The sequence below is a fragment of the Pteropus alecto genome, unplaced genomic scaffold (assembly GCF_000325575.1).
Source record: "Pteropus alecto unplaced genomic scaffold, ASM32557v1 scaffold7, whole genome shotgun sequence".
NCBI classification, from domain to species: domain Eukaryota; kingdom Metazoa; phylum Chordata; class Mammalia; order Chiroptera; family Pteropodidae; genus Pteropus; species Pteropus alecto.
In genome coordinates, this window is record NW_006494614.1 from 32,634,353 (window position 1) to 32,656,268 (window position 21,916).

Sequence of the window (21,916 nt, forward strand, 5' to 3'; positions counted from 1 at the left end):
CAGATTCAGAAGAAGAGATTTCCCGTTCCTCAACATCCATACAAATAATAAGGGGGTTCATGACTCTTAGAAAAGAGTTAAGCAGGAAAGTTAGGGGGTTTCGGGTCTGCCTGTAAAGACACTGAGGTCATCCTATCCTGGAAGAGCTCTGCTCTAATCCGCCCACAATTAAGCAAGCCAAAAGGTATTTTTTTTAACTCACACAAAGAAACCAGTAGGCACCAGTTTAAGCCAGTCACTTGCACCTGCACAATGTAGACCCCAACAACCTTCAACTCACCTGAGCCTCATTATACCATCATTATAATATAATGTATATGTCCAAAAGTTCATTAATATCATTATAACACTGAATTCTGAGAACAAACATGTGCAGAAAGCAAAATGATGAATCACGGAGTCCTGTCAATCTTGGTTGTCAATCAAGGAAGCCCACTCCTCTAAGAAAAGTAACCACCCACAGCAAAAAGGGATAAAAACCTCAAAGGCTTTGTTACCTGGCCTTTTGAGCCGCATTCTCTTGCTCAGGCCTGCTTCCACGTCTGGAAGTGTACTTTCCCTTATAATAAAACTTTTCTTTTCTACTGTATTTCGGTACCTTGCTCAATTCTTTATTCAAGACATCAAGAAACTGGACAACGTGCTGGGAAAGGATCTCCACTCACTCTTCAATAACATTGGGAGTCAGGATACAGTTTAATAAATCAGTGATTCCTAATCTCCTGTCTTGAGCTATAAGAAATACTAATTAAAAGTAAGTTTTAAAAAAATGAGCCTCTAAAGGTACAAAGTTTCAGTTATAAGATGAATAATTTCTGGAAATGAACAAAGGAAAAAATAATAATAACTACCCGGAAAAGAAATATTTAAAATTGAACAAATACCCAGAAAATAATCAGAACATCTGAGATCACTGGAGTAGCCACCACATCTATAGTGGTTGCTGCAGTGTTCAACACAGACACCTCTTTCAGAACTAAGGTGCTCATTGCCTACCTGTCCAGTGTGAGCTGGATGCTGACTGCTCGCCCCTCAGTCCTGTCGTTCCCTTCTCCACCCAGGAACTGACCTCCACTGAAGGGAACTGACTTGCCTAAGTTCATGCCTCCTTTGCAGGGGCAGCCACATATAATTTCTGGCTGTGGCGTACAATGGGCCACCTTCTTGCCTCGTTTGGGCTCCCGCACACCCAGTTGGATGGTCTGCAGCCTCTCTTACAATTGCATTACAGTTTAGCTTCTCCCACTGCCTAGTCCTGCTTTCTTCACTCTTTTGCTGAGTGTTGCTGCTGAGAACACTTTCCAATAACCCCCCTGCATGCAAATGTCCATCTCAGAGGTAATTTCCCAGGGACTCACCTTACAACAGTAAAGCAAAACTCAGAAGTAAAATGGATTTTAGCATAAGTCTTCATATAGCAATCAGGAAGAAACAATTTCCCTGTTTGCCATTCAAAGATTGTAAAGATTCCAGACAGTAAAAATCAGAGTAACAAGCAGCCACAAGAACAGAAATGAGGCCTTGAACATTGTTCAATCCTCAGAAGAGGGGCTGTGCTGAGAGTCTAGAAAGTTATCAGTTAAGTTTATCACAGCTTTAATTGCAGCTAACTGGAGACAGATTTTGGAGTCTGTAGCATAAAGAGGAAGGATGGGATCACCTAAAGTACTGGAAAATCCTCAACTTCTTAGGCTCACTCTGTTCTTAGCCTGATATGCTGTCCATTTGAGAAGCAGGAAGAGATCTCTTGTGATTAACTTGATACGACGCATAAATGTGAGAGAAACCTACTCCAAACCGATTGTCATGTGTCATGGTAAGCCTTTTCTCCTGAAACTTCACTAGGGCAGAGGAAACTTGCATATAATTTTTATTCCATAATAATATATTAGCTTTCTTCCAAAAATGCAATAAGTACCATGAGACTATATTTCCACTTCAAAAGTTAATTATCACAATATACCTGTCTCGTGGGCAAATTTATTTCCTCTTCTTTTCTAACTGTCCTCTTTACCTCCCTACATGTTCTACTTCCAAACCCATTCTCTTCTCATCACCACCACTTCCTCACCCCCTGGACACTCACAAACACCCACCACATTTCACTTGTCCCTTCTTTCCTCACACCCTCATCCCAAGCTAATGAGTTTCCTCCAACACAACTTCTTACCAGTTGTATGGCAACTATACCATACCGGAGATGCCAATCAACTGGCAAGAAGCTTCCTAGGGGCTTCATTAACCCTCTGCCATTTTTATTCAATTCGATTACTCTCTCTCTACACCCTGCCATAGTTAATTGGGCCAGGGTAGCTTAATTCGGAGGAACCACTCAAGAGACTAGACCAAAGTAACTAGTACTTCTCTCTCGCTCTCTCTCTCTCTCTCTCTCTCTCACTCTCTCTCTCTCTCGCTCTCTCGCTCTCTCTCTCTCTCTCTCTCTCATTACCACCTCTAATTTGTCATTTGATCTGAAGAGTTTTGCACACACTGGGGCTGAAACTCCTCTAGAAATGACCATTGAACGAGTTAAACAGGCCAGTTCAAACGTAAGAGCTGCCACTGTGGGCAAGTCAATTATCCTATTTATGCCTTAATTTCCTAATTATCCAAATGTGGATAATACCATCAAGCTCTTAGTATTGTGAGAATTAAATATGGATTGAATTAGCATATGTACTACAGCCTGACACATAATAACAGTCACTTGGTCAAGTATCTGACACATAATAACAGTCACTTGGTCAAGAAGAGCTATTATTTCTTTTTCTCGTATTGATGATAAAGCCAGACAATTCCCCTTGAGTGTGGGCTGAGCTTAGCAACTTCTAACAATAGAATATGGAAAAAGAAACATCAGAAAGGGAAATATCAGAACTTTACAATGGAGAAAACTAGTTCTCTTAGGTCCTTTCAGAAAACTCCAAGTGGCTTTTTATTTTGGTTTGGCTCTTAGCTTTGTCCTAGATCAGCCCAGCTCCATGACTTTCAACCCAATGACCAGTCTCCTTGATTATGACTCAGTGCAGCTTTCTGGGAATCGAACCTGAGACCAACATCATTTTCTGCAAGAATACAGTGGGCAGGGTCCAGGAGGGAGGTAGATTTGGGGGTCTGCAGCATAAAGGGGAAGAATGGAATCACCAAGAGAAAATGCATGCACGACAAACAGAAAGCTGAAGGAAGAATATTGGAGGACATCAAAAATTATGGGGACCAAGGAGGATGGTAAGAGATGTTTGAGGAGAAAAGAATGTCAGAGAAGACAAAGACATAAGCGTTCAAGCTGTGGATCCTGACCCATTAGTGAGTCATGAAATTAATTTCCTTGGTTGTGACAAGTACTGAAAACGAATGAAACAGGAAGTATCAGAGTTCCTTGTTAAGGATATATAATTAAGGATAAGTACTTTGCTAAGAAACTTTAGTTTCAGCTGTGTATATGTTTACTGGGTTGCTACATAAAAAGTTCCTTAAGTTAGCTGCAATCAGAAATGTTGGAAAAGCACTGAGGTAGGAGTTTCAAGGAAGAGGGAGCTATCCATGGAGCCAGAAGCAGCAGACAGGGCTAGAAAGGCAAAAGCTGAATCAAAACGTCCACCAGCGTATGAGCTAATGCTAAGGTAGGTAGTAATCATTTTGAAATATGTAAATGTATCAGATCAACATACTGTATATCTTAAACTTACACAATGTTATATGTTGATTATACATCAGTAAAGATGGAGGAAAGAAAAATGTCCGTCGGATATGGCAACGCGGAATTCTGGTGGCCTGGCCGGGCAGTTTCCACAGTGTATTTGAGGGAGAGTGTCCACAGTATCGAATGGAGAGGTGTGTGAGAATTTAGAAGGTAACAAGAATAGACCTCTTTTTTAAGAACCATGACAAAGAAAAGGGGAAACAGGTAGCTATGGGAAGGGGGGCGATTAACATCAAGGTTTATTGCTTATTTAGGAAAGAATTTAAACAAGTGTATAGAAGCAGCTGAAGCTATAAGGCAAAGTAGATCACTGATAGAGCAAGCTCTGAGAGATAAAAGGTAAGGAGAGTGGCTGGAAGAGCTAGCTGTGACCAAGAAGTGAGGTCTGGGGAAAGGAGGCAGTCCAGTATAGACGCTGCATGGGTACATATAGTGGGGAATGGAAACTGGAGATTTGCATGTGAAAGCCTGAATTTCCTCCATAAAATAAGGCTGTTCAGACAGTATCTAAATATGCTGACTTAACAATTTTTAAAATATTGTGGCATTTTTTACAAGATGCTAATTTTAATTATGAGACTACAAATCATCTAATGATATCACTCATTCAGGCCTAGAGCGGAATCGGGGCCAGAAGTGGTGTAGAGAGCATGTCTGAGAAGGGGTGACCCTGGGCATGTGTTGGAGAGTGTCCCAATGCTGGCAGAGCAAGTGGTAAGACCAGTTATGTTGGCAACAGGGACCAAAGTGCAGGCTCCCTGAGTTCAGCCCTCATGGGAAGCCAGGGTGTCCATATGGGTGTCTGGCTGTTATGAGCAGGCAGTATATCCAGTGCCCTCTGGTGGCAAAAGGTTCAAGGTGAGATCTACTGACGAAGCAGAAACCCTTGTAAATGTTTTCTGTAAAGGGCCAAATAGTATTTTAGGCTTTCAGGCCCATTCATTCTCCGCACATAAACAAATAAGCATAGCTGTGTGCCAACAAAATTGTATTTACAAAAACAGGCAATGGGGCCATAGTTTAAGGATCCCATGCTTGAGTAATTTAATAGGAATATTATCAAAAAATTTTTAATATTGTTCTCAAATTGAATCATGGCTCAAAGAAGGATGTCATTTAGATAGTGATCACTATATTAAAGAAGTCTTACACAACTTATTTGGAAATTAATTATATGATATATGCTTGGCACTACTATTCAGATCCCTAGGAAAGTAGTCTTAGGGTAGATATGATTTTGCTTTAGACAGTAAAGAGGGAATCATTTAAAATTTGTGTTGATCTATATATTACTGTATATTTACACATTAGTTATCCATTTTTAGGAGCATCCTTGAGGTGACAAGAAGAGGGAGAATGGATTTGGGGACAAATGAAAACCTGGAACAGATGAATGAAGCAACTTCATTCCAGTTTCTTAGGATACTAAAAGCATGGTTGCACTGTGGGAAGAACACAGGTGAGGTATGGGATCCTGACTTTTTAGAGACATCACGGTTGAGAGTTTTCCTCCAACAGCTCAGGTATAACGGCAGATCGTGAGTTTGGAGATTTTTGGCTCACGTGTCAGGCACAGACACACAAAGAGAAACACAGTTCTTGCCATCGAGATATCTATTTTAATCATGTCTGGCCATCAGCGTTTCTAGGCTTCTCCATGGGCGCTCACCCACAGGGAAGTATAACTTTTACTTTTGTTAACACTTCCTCTACTCCCATTAGCTTGTATATGTTAACAAGAGGGGCGTAAAGTGCAGCAGTTGGGAAAAGAGGCCAAAATGCTCTTCTGCCTACATGTAGAACAACACTGTGTATGAGCTGGTAGTTACTGGAAACCTGCTATATGCCATCTTTGTCACCTAATTCTCTAAAATAATCTTGGAGTAGCTATTATTCCCATTTTAGAAATGAGTTAACTGAGACTTGGGGAAATTAAGAAAAACCTCTCGAGGTCACAGAATTAAGTGCCACAGCTGAATTTAAATCCAGCTCTGCTTAACTCTAAAGGTCTTGTTTCTTCTAGTATAGCAGAGCAGTTGTTTTCTATGTATAGTTCCTGGACCTAAGCAGCACTTGTGAGAAACGCAAATTATCTTCCCCCAACCAAGACCTCCTGATCAGGGACCCTGGGGGTAGGCCCAGCCATCTGCTTGAACATGGCCACTAGAGGATTCTAATGCACGCTGACGTTTGAAAACCACTGCACGATACTGCCTCCAAATGAAAGAGGTTATGTTAAATTCTCACTTAATGTCTTGATAGCTCTTGTGACTTTAAATGAAACAACATATAACAAAATTTTACCATAGGCTCACTGATAGAAACAAGAGTTGAGTTCCTACAGCCTCTCATCAATGTTATAAAAAATAATGTTGAATGAAATGACATCATTCGAGAACCTGCTAAACTGTAGTAGGTGACAGGTTGTAGGATAGTGAGCAAGAATACGCTCAGCCCCACTGAGCAGCTCCGAACTAACCCAAGGCACTAAGGGAGGAATCAGGGCAGCCCAGGAACTGATTTTCTGGACGCCAATGTCCAGCTCTTTGAAGAGCAAAACAGCCCTATCACAAGCAGCCGTGAAAGGACTAGCAGGAAAGAACCATATTTTGTTGATATCATTTCTTCTAACAACCTATGTGCTACATGGAATTGCTATTCTGAGATGGGAAATCCGAGGTTAGGTAATTGGCCCAGGGTCAGGTTACCGCAGGTGACAAACCCTGGGTTTCCAAAGGACCGCCTTTACCCAGGTCCTGGGGGACACGACTTTATCTGCGTGAGGGAGTCAACATCAGACAGGTATCTCATCTAACTGGTGATTTTTATTTTTTATACTGCACATTTTTCAAGTGTCCGAGGAGAACACAAAGTGGATGAAGGTTACCTAACATCTAACAGGGCTCTATAAAATGCCCTCGTGTGAGAAAGGGGCAGAGCCAGAACTTAACAGCTCACAGAGTCATCTACGGCAATGCTCCCTGACCTCAGACTTTCCAAAATGATTCAAACCAAGAGCGGGCCAACCTAACAGACCCAGCCCACAGCCCGTTCTCGAAACTTCCAAACCAACGCGAAACTCGCCCCACCCATTATGCCTCCAGGACAATGGGCAGGGCGAAAACTCAGGAAGAGCTTTCAATGCCCAGACAGGTAAGTGTGTTGTTTTGTTTTTCCAAGCAGTACTAATTGAGGTTTAAACAAACAAGCACTCACACCTACATCCTAGGAAGGACAGGAAGCAGCAGCCAGGTGTGTGAACACAGGATACGTGGGGTCTAGACAGGTACAAACGGTCCCCCCAAAGGGCCCATTTCCTTCAATTGCTCAGTAAGTGCTGTCCCATGGGAACTTGGGCAACTTTTTGCAAGCAGTAAGACCTCATTTATGACACTCCTTGAGAAAGCACCTAAAGAGAAGCATTTATAGATTCTATTTACGTGGTATCAGGTATGGAGTTTCACTATATTATGCCCTGGTGCGAGCCAGGTTTCTTGATGCATAAGGGTTTCTCTTTCTACAACCAGGGCGGTAGATCCAGTTTCAAATAAAATTAAACACAGCTTAGTCACACGAGTTTTCCATTCTTTCTATTTTCTGGTTCTTTGATTAAGCGATAGTTGCTAAATGGGAAGACAATCCTTATTTGCCACATCTTTCACAACAATGCTTTCTTAAAAGGAGGATGAGTTACCTGTTTTATTTCCCCCAACCTGCATTAAGGTCATGTTGCAGTGCTATTGATTTCTAAGTGTTCATTATCTGTCCGTTCTCCAAGGGTAAGCTCTTACAGGTAGTGAAGACAAAAACCATTCCTAACTAATTAGCTCACTCTAGAGCTAACTGCCAATTTCTGGAACAAGTTAAAGCGCTCTCAGAGAGCTGATTATCAAACTGTCATTTCAGTCAATGTTAAAAAAACATCTATTTTTTTTTTCTGGTCACCCACTAACCAAATTATTAATTCCTAAGTTTCTTGAAATTGGCTCGCAGTTTGAAACGGTAGAACAAAGATCCTATGAATATTTTCACAGCACCTACCATAGGCTAACATGATACAGGGTGGGCAGGGGGAGAGGGTTGCTGTAAGGGTTGGGGTGGGTAGAGTCATAACATTTGCTACCACAGCTAGACACAAATGAAGGCCCAAGTCTGCACATGTGGTGGCTAAATTTCACTCAGTTTGATTCCATAACATGGGCCTAAAAATTCTCAATAAATTAAAACAGAACCATCTCTACTACAATAAATACAATTTTAAATGTAGTTGCAAGTTCACAGTATTTTAGCTGAGGGATGAAGGAAAGCAAACAGGAGTAATTGATATCATAGACTCTAGTTAACAGAGAAGTGAATTTGATTTCCAACATTGTCTTGTACTGTTTGAGCGTGGAAAAGTTATTTAAACTTAATTCTTAATTCTCTACTTTGCAAAAATCAAATGCCAGCACTTACCTCATGGAGTTGTTCCAGAAAATTGTGACTGTGTCCAGTTAGCTGGGTGAGCAGCACAGTCACTGCTCAGTGACCAGCAGCCATGGCAACCACTATGTCACTATTCCAGGGGGTAGCTCATTACAATCAACCCCGGAACAACGGGAGTTTGAACTGTGTGGGGCTGCTTACATACGCGGTTTTTCAATATATAGTCAGCCCTACTCCTCCATATCAGCAGATTCAACCACCAGGGATAAAAAAACAAAAAACAAAAAACAAAACAACCACCTAGTATTTTCCCATTCCTAACCATAGATTCCCAACCATGGATCAAAATAATGTTTTCCATCCTTGGTTGGTTGAATCTGCAGATGCAAAGGACTGACTCTACAGCAGGGGTCCCCAACTCCCCAGCTGTGTCCTGGTACCGGTCCATGGCCTGTTAGGAACCAGGCCACATAGCAGGGGAGCAGCGGGAAGGAAACGAAGCTTCATCTGTATTTGCAGTCGCTCCTCAGCACTAGCATCACCACCTCAGCTCCACCTCAGATTATCGGGCATTAGATTCTCATAGGAGAACCTGTCCCTGGTGCCAAAAAAGGTTGGGGACCACTGCTCTACAGTAAGCAGTTAGAGGTGAATTTTCTACACTGCAGAGGTCAGTGCCTTTAACCCTCACGCTGTTCAAGGGTCGACTGCATTTGTTTAGACATTAAATGCTTATGCCTCAAAAAGACCTTGGAGGATCGAACCAATCAGATTCTCAGTCAGATCTCAAGAGCCTTGGCCAGCCCTGGTGACTGCCCACTCTCAGTTTAAAATTACTCTCCTGGCCAACTGTGAGGCGCAAAAACTCGTCTCTAACATTCTACATAGCCTGTTGAACAAAAGCAACCAGATCAGGTTCTTCTAGTTGGTTTCCCTTTCCTACCAGCTGTCGGCTTTTTTTTTTTTTTTTTTTAAAAAGGAGGGGGAGCAATATGGGTGTGTACTCTATACTCCCCAAGTACTTATTTTATCCAGTAGGTTTTTCTCCATGCTCGATCCATTTTGAGTGTACTTGCCTCTTCTGATACAGAAAAGCCTCACAGGTCTCCCTTTGAGAGAGAGACAGAACACAGAAAGAAGCAAGAGAGAAAGTTATAAACATCAAAGATGAAATAGAGATGTTAGTAAATGAGCACAATAGACCAAAACTTTGAAAACCGAGAACATGGCAGATGGGGATGTTGTATGAAAACCCAGAGAGACTATTTTCTCAGTTAGGTGTTTAATGGTTTCTCGGTAGAAACTAGCTTTACCCTGATGCTAGCAAGTCCAGTTACAATGATGGGGTTATTGTGAGACCATTGTTAATCTTACCTTTAAGTGAGCCGACCTGACAAATTAAAATTTCCTTTGCCCACTACATAACTCAAGGGTCTATATGTAACAGCATAGATGAGAGTTTTTTTTGTATCTGCCAGAGAACTGATATGTCCTCATTCCTGATGAACTCTACCCGTGATCACATACTGCTGACTCTGTGGTGGGAACTATAGATCTGCTAATAACATGACTACAACAAGAGCAAGACCTGTAATAATAGCAGCCACCCACTTCCTTAGAGCTTATGTTTCATGTATCCCATTTAATCCACACTCTAAGCTTATAAGAGGTATCACTGTCCCATTTTGGAGGTGAAGGACCTGAGGTCGGTGAGGTTAAGCAGCTTATCCAAAGCCACGTGGCAGAGCTGAGATTCAAATCCGTGTCCATGATTCCAGTGGCCATGCTATATGCTGACTCCAAAGTGCTACTTTAAAGGACATACATGCTCTGCTTGTCCTGAGTTTTTGAATCATTTCATTGTTCAGTCTTCTTCTTACGGATGTGTTTTAAAACAATTTGGTTCCTTTAAAATGGCTTAGTATTGGTCTAGCATTGGTGTATTTTCACCATCAATGACTTTCATTATTTTACCCCTTCTAAAAATTTTTGACAGGTGTATGGGGGTCCATTTCATAACTCTACTTTTCTACGTTTTTGATTATCCATAATAAAAAGTTTGGTTTTTAAAAATTTTTTATTTAATTGGCTCTTTGGAAAGTTGGGTGAGGTAAGTCAACACTAATGGCTAAAGTCAGATTTCAGCTCTCTCCGGATGTCACTGAGCTGCAATATCCCTGATCACCTTCCGTTAATAAGCAACTCCTCTAGTGCTGTCCCTTGTCAGACAGTGTTTCTGCAGTCAGTCTTACCACCCACCAGCCAGTGTTCCCACAAGCAGAGGGGTCGGTCATTTTTACAAGGTTAGAAACTGGCTGTTCGGAGTAACTTTCTGACAAAGAATTTTTCCCAGCCTCCACCCTATCCATTAAGCGTCTTCTTAGGTGTGGCAGATTTCACAAGAGATGGCAGACGGACAGCTGTGAAAGCGTGGCACGAGTGGCTCCATCTGCACTTCCTTACCTATGATATCTAACAAGGAAGCTTTCAGACAGAAAGACTGGGTTGGCCAGGACCACTCCTCCAAACTTTCCAGAAAGAAAACAGAACTTCCAGGCAAGTAATTCTAGTTTTCTTACCTGTCTCTCTTTTCATCATCAATGACTTTCATTATTTTACCCCTTCTAAAAATTTTTGACTATTTTACCCACTTAGGTATTATTTCCTTGCTAAAAAGAAGAAATTAGAGGCTACAAAAAAAAGTGGGTGAATAGGTCATACTAACCTTTCCTGCTTTTACCTGTTGCTCCCACAAGAGTCCATTCCCACATGACAAGCAGTGCATCATACTCCTCCCTCTTCTAAAGGGAGGGCCAGACAGGGGGGAGGTGGGTTGGGTGAGCAGTGCTGTATAACATGCCCCCCTAGGGAAAAGTCTGGAACTTCTGGCACTAGCCTCACAAGGGAAAGGTATCTTTTTACATAATTAAATTTTCCTTATGACAAAAGAGACCTCCTTGGAAAAGGCTGACATGTTCTCCAGTTGAGTTTGCTAAGTTGGTACTGTTTCCATGATGAGGCCAAAACATCTGGTCCCAGCATCCTGAAGGTAAAAACCACTGCAAGGTCACCCAGAATAAATGATTAAGATAAAAGTAACTTTTACCTCTCAAGGAAGTGGGGAAAAACCTAAATCCCCAAAACTGAAAAACACAAAACAAACAAAAAAATCCAGGTGAATGTAAAGTACAGGAGATAGGCCGAAGGAAAAAAATAATTAGGTACATAAAATTTCCTAGAAAAATTTAAATACACACACTATTCTGCCCACCTCTATTCCATTATAATCATTATAAACTGAGAGGTAAAAGGTCAGCTATATATGAAAACAAACAAACAAAAACACTATGGAAGTTCTATTTATTCTTCAGGGTCAAGATAACTCTCCTTAAATAAAATGAATTTGTTCATCTATCAGCCCATGAGTAACATCATCTTTATAAAACAAAACAGAGTATGTCAAAATCTTAAAATAGAGAAAAGAAAGTGGGTACCCAGATTAGGGAGCAAGGTATAAAACTGACTAGCCAAAAATCATTTATGTACCTTTCAACTCAATAGTTTAAAAATATATACATATATACGAACAACTTAAAAAGCAAAGACAATGAAATAAGTAAATGCACAATAGCAAGAGAAGGTATTGTATTTAGTTGACTGAAAGCAGGTTTCTAAGGAGTCCAATTAGCTAGAAGCCACAACCCCAAGCTGTTAAGTCAGAGCTGAAGGCAATTCTGGAAGGCAATTGTGGGTGAAGGACCAGTGGATATGAATCCCTCAGGCAGTTAACTCAAAACTGACCGGTTGTTTAGATATTTAATGGAAGGGAGCTCACTGTCAAAGAACTTGGCTACCTGCTATCATTTGAACACGCAAGGTAATCATTAATTTTGAAAAGCTGTATGGCTCATGTCCAGGGTGACTTTATTTCATGGAGAGAAAACAAAAAACTACCAACAACATGATTTTCCTAGACACCACACAGTGACTGGCACTTTTCATTTCTCTTTTATCACATCATACAAAAAAATCAATGAAAACACAAAACATACTCCCATACCCCTTAAATTAGAATTAAAATTAAAACTTGAAGCGATATTTTGTTACACTTTGATTCAAACTCTATTTACAAATTAAATTGCACTTACAAAGAGAAATAAATTTCTAATATGGTTGTTAGGTTATTTTGCTTTATTGTGGTTTTATATCGATATAAAACTTTTAAAGCTTTCTTCAGTAAAAATCATACTTTGTTTTGTAGTACATAATTTATTTACCCACTGAATTTCTGAACCAGTTTTCTCTTTTTGTGCTTTTCTGCTCTATTTTATTTTACAAATGGCACACGCGTTCTGAGTAGGTACAATCAGACACTGCATTCTTTTAAGAGACTCATTTATGAAAAGTTAAAGTGTAAGAAATGAAATATTAGCAGCCTAATCCTTTGGTTCACCTTTTAAAAAAGTCATCCAATATAATTTAGAAATCAGTGGTAACTCTTCTTTTTGGTTAAAAACAAATTCACCAGGTAGATCACTGATTAAAATCCAACACTGCTTTAAAAAGTACCACATTCCTAGTCTCCTCTCGATGCTCAAGGATGCCATTATATACTATTGGTTTGACATGACACAGGATACAGTAAGGCACAGTGGATGGTACAAATAAAAACAAATACTTTAGGACTTTTTTTTTTTTTCCTGCATGAATACTAAAATACGTACCGTTTTCAAGATAAAATAACAAAAAAGAAATACATATCTTTTGTTACGAAATACCTATACAAAATTTTTAAATTTACACCATCTGAGCTGCCAAAAGGGTTTAAAAAAGTATCAATTTTTCCCCATACATAAAACTATCTCTCATCAGTAGGTCCAAGAAAACTTGCATTCAAAATGTCCCAGCACTTTATGGGAGGGAGGAGGCTAAAAATTCCCCTTCCTGCTCTCCCTTATCCCCAACATAAGACAAAAACAAAGATCAGATGTTTACAGTAGTGTATTCTACTTAGTACAAACAACTGACATTTAGAAAAAGAAAAAAAATCACACTAGGAGACCACTGGTTGACTGGTTAGAGTAAGGCACTTCCCCGGAGAGAGCAGCGTCCCAACACGCGACGGGGGGAGACAACGTATGGGTTTCTGGTGAAGACGAAGGGCTGCATGAGGCTCCTCAGAAGCCAGGAACATCTCAACAGCAGGGGAAGACTCGGGAGGTAAAACTTGGAGGTGAAACTCTACACAGAAGTGGTCACTCGGTCAATGGCGTGATTGACTTCGTTTTTGTTTGAATCCAGTCCTTTAGCAGCATTCATGTCATTCCGTAAATTCTCCACTGTCTTTTTCATATTCTTTAACTCCCCCGGGTGTGGGGTGGCTCGCCTCTGAAGTGTTCTCTAAAAACAAATGGTGAATGAGTGTTTTGATTTTATTCCATTACTCTTTCAAACATGCAGCTTCCGAGCGGTAGGATTCCAATACAAATCTCACCTCATAGAAGATGAGTTAGAGTGAGTAGAAAAGCTTTCTTTGGAGCTATGAGCACTTATTGACTGCTTACTAGTAGTTAATGGAAGATGAAAGTGTTGCATGTAACTCATCTGGTCAAGACAGAGGATTACTCTCAGAATAAAAGAATACATTTTAGAATATGAGATTAGTGTATGAGAAAAATAAAGTTCCATGAACCGTGAGAAAAAAAATAAAAGATTTACAAGATATAATTGTGGGGTGTGGAGGAAGAAAGAGATGAAGGGGTAAAAAATTATAAGTTAAAATCACTATAATGTTCTACTATTACCCAAAGTGGTTCTGCCTTCCTTCAACCCTTGAGGCATGGGAGTTGAAGAAAAAAGGAAGTGAGGGAAAAAGACTTTTTTTTTTTTTATTTTGCCACTGTGTGTGCTATTTATATGACCTACTGAAGAAAGTTCACATTCTTCTAATAAAGACTACAGTGCTGGAAGTAAAGTAATAGTGTAGGGTAATATTTTAAAAATTATATTATTTCACGTTACATGCTCTTTAGCTCATAAAACAGCATTTACATCTTTTAAATGGTTTGTTCAGGAGTTTCAGGAGCAGCTAAAGTAGGCTAATAAAGTGAGAGCACGATAAGGGCAATGAAGCAACTGAGGAAATAATCACGCTCTACAAAGTTATGAGGTAAGCATTAAACAGTCATTTATATTGAGGTTATTTTGTCACATCTCATGCCTATTTTGCACTCTACTACTGTAAGTAGATAAAAATCTCATTTTGGTGACAGCTGGAGTAACAAACTACAGATAATAATTTAAAAACCACCCTTTGTTTTGAGGGCTGCAAGTACTCCCTCTAAGCTCTGCTTATGAAAATCTCAATTAGCAAGGAGTTTGAGAAGCCAAAGTCAACTTATAGGGAGATTTCAAGAGTTGTCACTGACTCCTGGAGATTTTGGGTGGCCGAGAGACACTTTTGAATGTGGATGAAAGTAAGGCTGGAGAGGTATTTTCAAATCTATTCTTGATTTCTGAATGAAAATGCAGTCATCCCACTAAGCTCACGAGTGCTCTGCACAGAGGTGAAAAGAAGAATGGTCACTTGAAGGAGAGAGAGAAGTCGTGTACAACAGAAGCAAGCTAAGTCGCATCATGAAATGTGAATGGAGTCAGTATGATGTAGTTATAAGGAGGGGTAGAAGGTGGGAAGAGGCTTAATTCACTGGGAACAACAAAAAAGAAAAAAGTTCCCAATTAATTTTAAGAAAAAAGTAAAGTCAGGAGGGGAAACTATCACAAATAAAGTAAAAGAAGCACCATAAACTCGTCAAACAAAAAAAATCACAAAAGTTCCATTTGCCTTATATACATTTGGTGAATCAGTACCTAAAAGTACCTAATTTTGCCTTCTAAAAAAAATTCTTAAATGCTAAAGGCAAAACAGAGAACAGACTATTTGAAAATACAAGAAATCCTTATTAGGTGCCATTCTCAATCTTGGAAAGCTTTTAAATTTTGAACTTCCTTGGGAGCCAAGAATCTCAATTTCCATACCGTTTCATTGTCTTCTTCATCTTTTTCATCTTCCAGAAATCGGATTGCACTGACTCTGTTTACTGCACGCTCATTCCAGGCCTCATCAGAGACATCATTCACCAGGCTCTCCAGCGCACCGCAGCGAGGCAGGTTCTCTGTCATGACAAAAAACACATCAGCAGGGAGCTCAGGTTCCTGTGACTGGCAACTGCTATGCAGTAATTAAAAAAATTCAAGACAAAAAGAAAAAGATCTGGGACAGAGTTGCCCTTTTTAAAAAAAAAAAAAAAAAGAATGATGCATAACTGTGTTTGAGATCATATAAAATACCTGCTACATTAATATATTTAATATTCATTACAGAATGTCATAATTTATAGAGTGCTTCTTCATGATTCTTTTCTAGACACTAACTTCAAAAACTTTCTCATGACAATGATATGGCTGCACATGTTGGATACTCGTTGTATACTACTTTCCTTAGTAATATATTTTACCACATTTTTCTCTTGGGGTCTTAAAAGCTCATCTAACAAGGCTGGGATTGGCAAGGTGGCTTTGAGGACTTGCGCTTGGGAGACCCCCTACTGCCGGTGGTATTTCAACACTAATCCTCCAAACCATCGGTTTGGATTTTAAATGACTCTATTATCTTTTTTCAGCAGTATTTGTATTTTCACCTTTAGTTATCATTCAAAACCAAAAGGCTGTTTAAGGAATTTCAGACAATGATAAACAAGTGTGAGTGGCACTTTTTCTGCAAAGATGCAGGGTCGCCTTCCCAGAGGAGACCTACAGTTACCTCACCTGGACTGACTCAAGGGGCAGATTGGACAAAAATACAGTTCCACATGAGAGTAAGAGGTCTTACGGATAGATATTAGCTCCTACTAATTCTCATGGCCACGAGAATATGGTCCTTAAATTCACCTTGGCAAGTTGGTTCAGAAGGCAGCTGAGGAAGTAAGACACAGGTTAAAATCTTTTCTCCGGTGGTGTGGTCTATGTCTGTCTGGAACGTGAGCAGAGGCTGGGACTGGTTGTCAGATAACCACAAAGCCTTCAACTTCAAGGCCGTCAGAGATAAGGGCAAATGCAACAACCTAATTTAAAACAAAAGGACACTTGAGGATCTCAAATTTTGTAATTAAATCAATTCTTATCAATAATAACTGGGGGAGTGGGGGTGATGAAAACAACCTCCTAGAACTGGGTTCGATATTTAAAAAGATGTTATGTTTATAATAAGGTACTTGATTTACTCCTTGCAAGTAGATGCTTCATTAGGTTACTGTGCTTCCCTTTCTGTTATCACCTCCAGGCCATTGAGCAACAAATGAGGAAATTATGGAACGCCCTACTCAGTTTTTTCTAGGTGGTTTCAATTTAAGGAGCAGAACAAAGCCAGTGTAATCGTGGAAGGACCTGGAAGCCGGAGTTCTTGGGCAATGGTAACAGCCCCACCGACGGGGCTGCTGTGAGCCTGTGGGATTACCTGCTTCCCGTAGCACCCAACAAATCAGGATGAGAAGAAAAGATGTGTGTGGGGCAAGGATGAATTTAAATTGCAGTTAAGATAAAGGTTAAAAAATTTTCTTTCATGAACTCCATTTGCTTTCTCTCAGGAGATTATTTTAGGTATTCCATCTTTCAGTTTCTAGAAGCTCCCACTTCTCAGATTCCTATGTGATAACAACCACATCAGACTGTCTCAGTCTCAAAAGACATAGTATATATTAAAGTACTTTAAAAATTGTAATGCGACACTTAAAGATTAGTTTCATATTATGTTTGCATAAGTATTTCACAGCTTACCAGCAACCAGTTACATCTATTCAGTAAAGACTACCATCAGAAACCACATATACTTGGTACTTGCCAAAGATTACTTTAGTGCAGTAGTTCTCAATCAGGGCAATTTTGCCCTGAGGGGACATCTGGCAATGTGTGTAGACATTTTCAGCGGTGCTATTGGCATCTAGTGGATAGAGGCCAGGGATGTTGCTAAATATCGTACAACGCATAGGACAGACCACCACGACAAAAAAATTATCCAGCCCCAAATGCTACCAGAGCTGAGGGTGAAAATGTAGTAAAACTCAGTGCTTTATACAAGTCCCCTAATTCACTTTGAAAACAACCAAACTTCTGTTGATACCAGAAATTTAAGGTTTAAAGAACTTAAGGTTATATATGATATTCAAGTATTTTCACTCTCAGGATGGCTCCATGTATTAAATTATGGATGAATCTTAGAAGTGACTTCACAAGCTAGATAATAAGTCAATCACATTCTGTTAACAACTAGATGAGGCACATTTTCTTAAAAGAAATCTCTGGCCTATTAATCCTGTAAGAAATGGTAAAACTATGAAATTGCACACCTATCTCCAATTAACATATGTGGGAGATCGACCTATATATCTGACCAACAAACTGATATTGCATTACTTGACATACATGGGCATTGTTTCATTGCGCTTTGCTTTATCGCACTCCACAGATGTGGCATTTTTTTACAAGTTGAAGGCAAGACCCTCCGCCAGCAAAAAGATTATGACTCACTTTATTGCGATACTCGTTTTATCGCAGTGGTCTGGAACAAAACCTGCAATATCTCCACGATATGCCTGTAGACCAGTATGAATCGACAGGCTTATGGGAAATAAATGAAAACTATGTAGCGGTATGAAGAGAAGTTTTACTCCAATATTATAAAACTAATCTATGTAATATGTAAACACAAAGCAGTTAAGTTACTTTAACAAATGAAGTAAAAAAAATTATCAGTGCATAGAGAGTATTAACAAATGCATTAACAAACTTTTCATAAGAACAAGTAATACGTTTTGCAAAAGATTGCAAATATAAGAATTATGAAGATAAGGAAATATTTTCTTTTCCAAATAATGAGTCTAGTAAAGACTAATGTGCCCCGCATGTATGTATTGAGTGCAGTATGAAGTACAGTGGAATTGTACTTTACGTGGGAGTTAGGTTCTAAAGTCAAGGCATCCATGAGAACTGGATATATATTAAAGTACCCTTGAAAATATTATGCATTATACACTACAGTATTTCACTAATGAGAGCCAAAGTGGGTGAGAAGTATGTATTTTTAAATCCTAGAATCTACCCCGTGCAGTGATATATGTGATACATGAGAAGGATGCCCGGGGAACCTGAAGGAATAGCAGATTCACAACTCCACTTCTCCTTATTCTGAGGCACTGGTTCTCTGAATGGCACAGGAAGTGAAATCTACTATACTTACATAACAAATGATTTCTCCCTATGCCAGAAGGCCATCACACATATACTCAAAGGCAAGAAAGTTAAAAAGCATAAGACACTATTTGCCAGGCATTCTGACAGGGATTTTTAAAAGGAATATCCAAATACACTGTGAAAGCTTAAAGCACATCAAACTCTTTTTCATTTTATTGAACAAAAGGATAATTTATTTTGAAAGTTTGTTCCTATTTCTTTTTAAAAAGGGGTAAGCTAACATCCTCTAGAATGTATAAAGTTTCGAGGTCTTGGGCAAGAAATCTATAGTCAGCATCTCTTCCTTTCTTAATCACAAGAGCATAAAGAAAAAAAAGTAAAGATTTGAGAGCTGGCACAAACCACAGATACTCAAACCTGGTCATCGCACCTTCTCAGACTAATAACTGGTTTCCCAGCTAAATGCTAAAGCAAAAGGACAAATAAAAGGCTAAACAGAGCATCAATAATAAATAACAGCTTCTTCTAAGGATGACAAATCACATGGTAAAGCTAAAATAAGTTACTAGACTCTACAACATATAATCACATTCAACCAAGCCATGTAAGATTAATTTCTGTCTAAAACACTCGTTTTCCTGCAAAGAGTCAAAATGCCAGCTTGAAGATGGCAGTTGCTGACTGAGCACACACCATACACAAGCGTGTTTACAAGTGTCTCGTGGACAAAGGGATGGATTCCTGTGGTATCAAAAGAAAAAAAAGGGTCCTGTTTCCTGCTCAGTCTGAACACACATTTTACAGCCTGGGCCAACCCTCTCACTGACTCTCTGGTCTGGAGAAAAAAAGACACACACTCCTGTTTCTCTTGGGTGAACAATCCCAGATATAAGCAAAAAAAAAGATAAACAAATATGTATCCCTGCTTTCCAGAGGAGTAAATAATACATTTTTGGTTTATTCTGGTACCTTCTGAACACTACAGAATCAACACAAGAAACCACAGCCCCATTTGTACAGCTCCATGTTCTATTTAGGACCGCATCCTCCCAGAAATAGAAGGCCCGTGCTTACTATTTACATCGATGATACAAAGACGAAAGCAAATGGATAAGCAAACCATGAGCCTCTCATTTCTGGTTACATCCATGACCAACTCAACCTGAAATGTCCTTCCCCACCTCTGAACTACCATAGCAATTGCAGTGTCAAATTTATTTAATGACTAAACATGGCCTCCTGATTAATGTACTACTAAGTTGACCTATGGCTGAATACTTTTACAATGAAATGTTTCATCTGTTTGTTAGCTCCCATTAGAATTTTTAGTTTTAAGCAAAGTTTTCAAAGTTTTAAAGAAATGTTTAAAGGTATATTAAATAGAGAATATAATCAGTGAAAAAACTTAAATAATACTAAAATATCTAAAGTGAAAAATCCCTATAAACTCAAGTCTCCACCCCTCCTCTAAAGGAACTATTAATATTTTGATGTACTACACAGGTAAGTTTTTTTAAAAAAATCATAAACTAAAAAGGAGAGTGCTATAGGTACTTGGTCTTTTACTTGATATCATGAGCCTCCTTCTGTGTCACTTACACACAGAAATATTTCATTCTTTAACTGCTTTTCATTCCACAGTATAGCTATATACTGTTATGTTTTGTCTTTTAATATTTTTTCATTTTTCTCATCTTTATTGAGATATTATTGACATATAACATTGGGTAGGTTTAAGGTGTACACCATAATGACTTGATATGTTTATATATTATGAAATGATTACCAAAGTAGGCTTAATTAACACCTCCATCACCTGGCATCATTACCATTTTTCTGTGTGTGTATGTGGTAAGAACATTTAAGACCTACTCTTCTAGCAACTTTCAAGTATATAATGTAGTACTTACTGTTAACTACAGGCGCCAGCTGTACATTAGATCCCCAGAACTTATCACTGAAAGTTTGTATCCTCTGACCAATAGCTTCCGCATTTCTCTCACTCCCTACAGTCCCTGGTAACCACCATTCTTCTGTTTCTGAGTTCAACTTCTTTTGGTCCTACATGTGAGATCATACAGTATTTGTCTTTCTCTGTTTGACTCACTTCATACCCTCGAAGTCTATCCATGTTGTCGTAAATGGCAGACTGTACTACTCATGGCTGAATAATATTGCATTATATGTATGCACAGACACACACACACACACACACACACACACACACACACTCTCTCTCTCTTTATCCACTGATCTACTGATAGATTCTTAGGTTGTTTCTATATCTTGGCCATTGTGAATAATGCTGCAATGAACATGAGTCCAGATATCTCTTTGGTATCTTGTTTTCATTTTCTTTGGATAAATACCCAGAAGTGGGATTCCTGGGTCATAAGGTAGTTCTATTTTTAATTTTTTGAGGAAACCTCCACACTGTTTTCTATAGTGGCTGCACCAGTTTACATTCCCATCAGCAGTGTATGAGGGTTCCCTTTCCTCCACATACTTGCCAATACTTGTTATGTCTTGTCTTTTGATAATAGCCATTATAACTGGTATGAGGTGACATTCTGTAATGTTTTTCAATTTAAATTTTTGGATTATAAAATTCAAAGCTATAATCTATTTCCTCATTGACAGCTATTGTTTCTAGTATTTGGTACTACTAATACTATAAGGAAGATCCTCAAATACCTGATTTGAGTGGATATTTCTATGGGAGAGAATCTAAGAATTAAAGAAATGTACGTTCTGTGTGCATGGGTAGCTGAGGATACAAGACACCTCCTCCGTTCCTGTACCAGAAAGTTTGATACTTAGTTCCAAGAGGCATTTTATAGTTACTCTTGCTGTAATTTATCCTATAAAACTTGTCAAATAAAGTTTTTGGAAACCAAGATGTAGTCTCCTTGGGGTTTTTTGCTATTTTTCTATGCTTGAGAGAAGAGGCAGAAACTTCTGCTGTATTCAGTATGATTTCCCATGGTGTGCTATTTCTACAAGCTAAAAAGCTGACATGGTAGCCCCCATTTTTTTTTTTATTAGTTTCTATACTGATACTTTAAAATAAGTAGTAATTAAATATTTAATAGACATAAAATCTGGTTATGGATCTTATATACATGGACTAAATAACACACTTAACTGATTCATATGACAGCTATGTAACCCAACTTTTTAATTGGATTTTCTCCACCCCAGACCAAGCATAATAAAAATTTAACTTTCCCTTCCGAGAACTGGAGAATGGAGCCCTCCTCATGTGAAAACCAGTTTTTAGACATCAGAGCCATCTTTCTGAGGCTCAAGAATTAGTGGTGCAAATTCATGCTCACCAGTGTGGCAAGAACCAGGGAAGGTTTGGAGTCACTGAGTTTCCACTGCTGGAGGTGAGAGGTCAAGAAAGAACCACACTTTTCAAGCTAGAAATCTCATGATAGGCTTAGTCCAGCAGAAAGGCAACATTCAACTCAAATTAATACTGAGTTACAGGTTAGTGGTCTTAAGAATCTATCAAGATGTCCTGAAAGCATTAACTTT

General features: G+C 39.1%; 1 protein-coding gene across 1 annotated transcript in view; it reads right to left on the reverse strand.

Annotated features, from left to right (window-relative positions):
• Positions 1-12,035: 12,035 nt before the first annotated feature.
• The window catches only part of LRRC1 (leucine rich repeat containing 1), a 118,340-nt gene continuing 108,459 nt past the window's right edge, over positions 12,036-21,916 (reverse strand). Inside the window, exons 12-14 of the mRNA XM_006926431.3 lie at positions 16,079-16,251; positions 15,167-15,303; positions 12,036-13,528 (exon numbers count right to left, since the gene is read on the reverse strand). Of these exons, the coding sequence (XP_006926493.1) occupies positions 13,370-13,528; positions 15,167-15,303; positions 16,079-16,251 (469 nt within the window). The 3' untranslated portion in view covers positions 12,036-13,369. The remainder of the gene's footprint in view (positions 13,529-15,166; positions 15,304-16,078; positions 16,252-21,916) is intronic.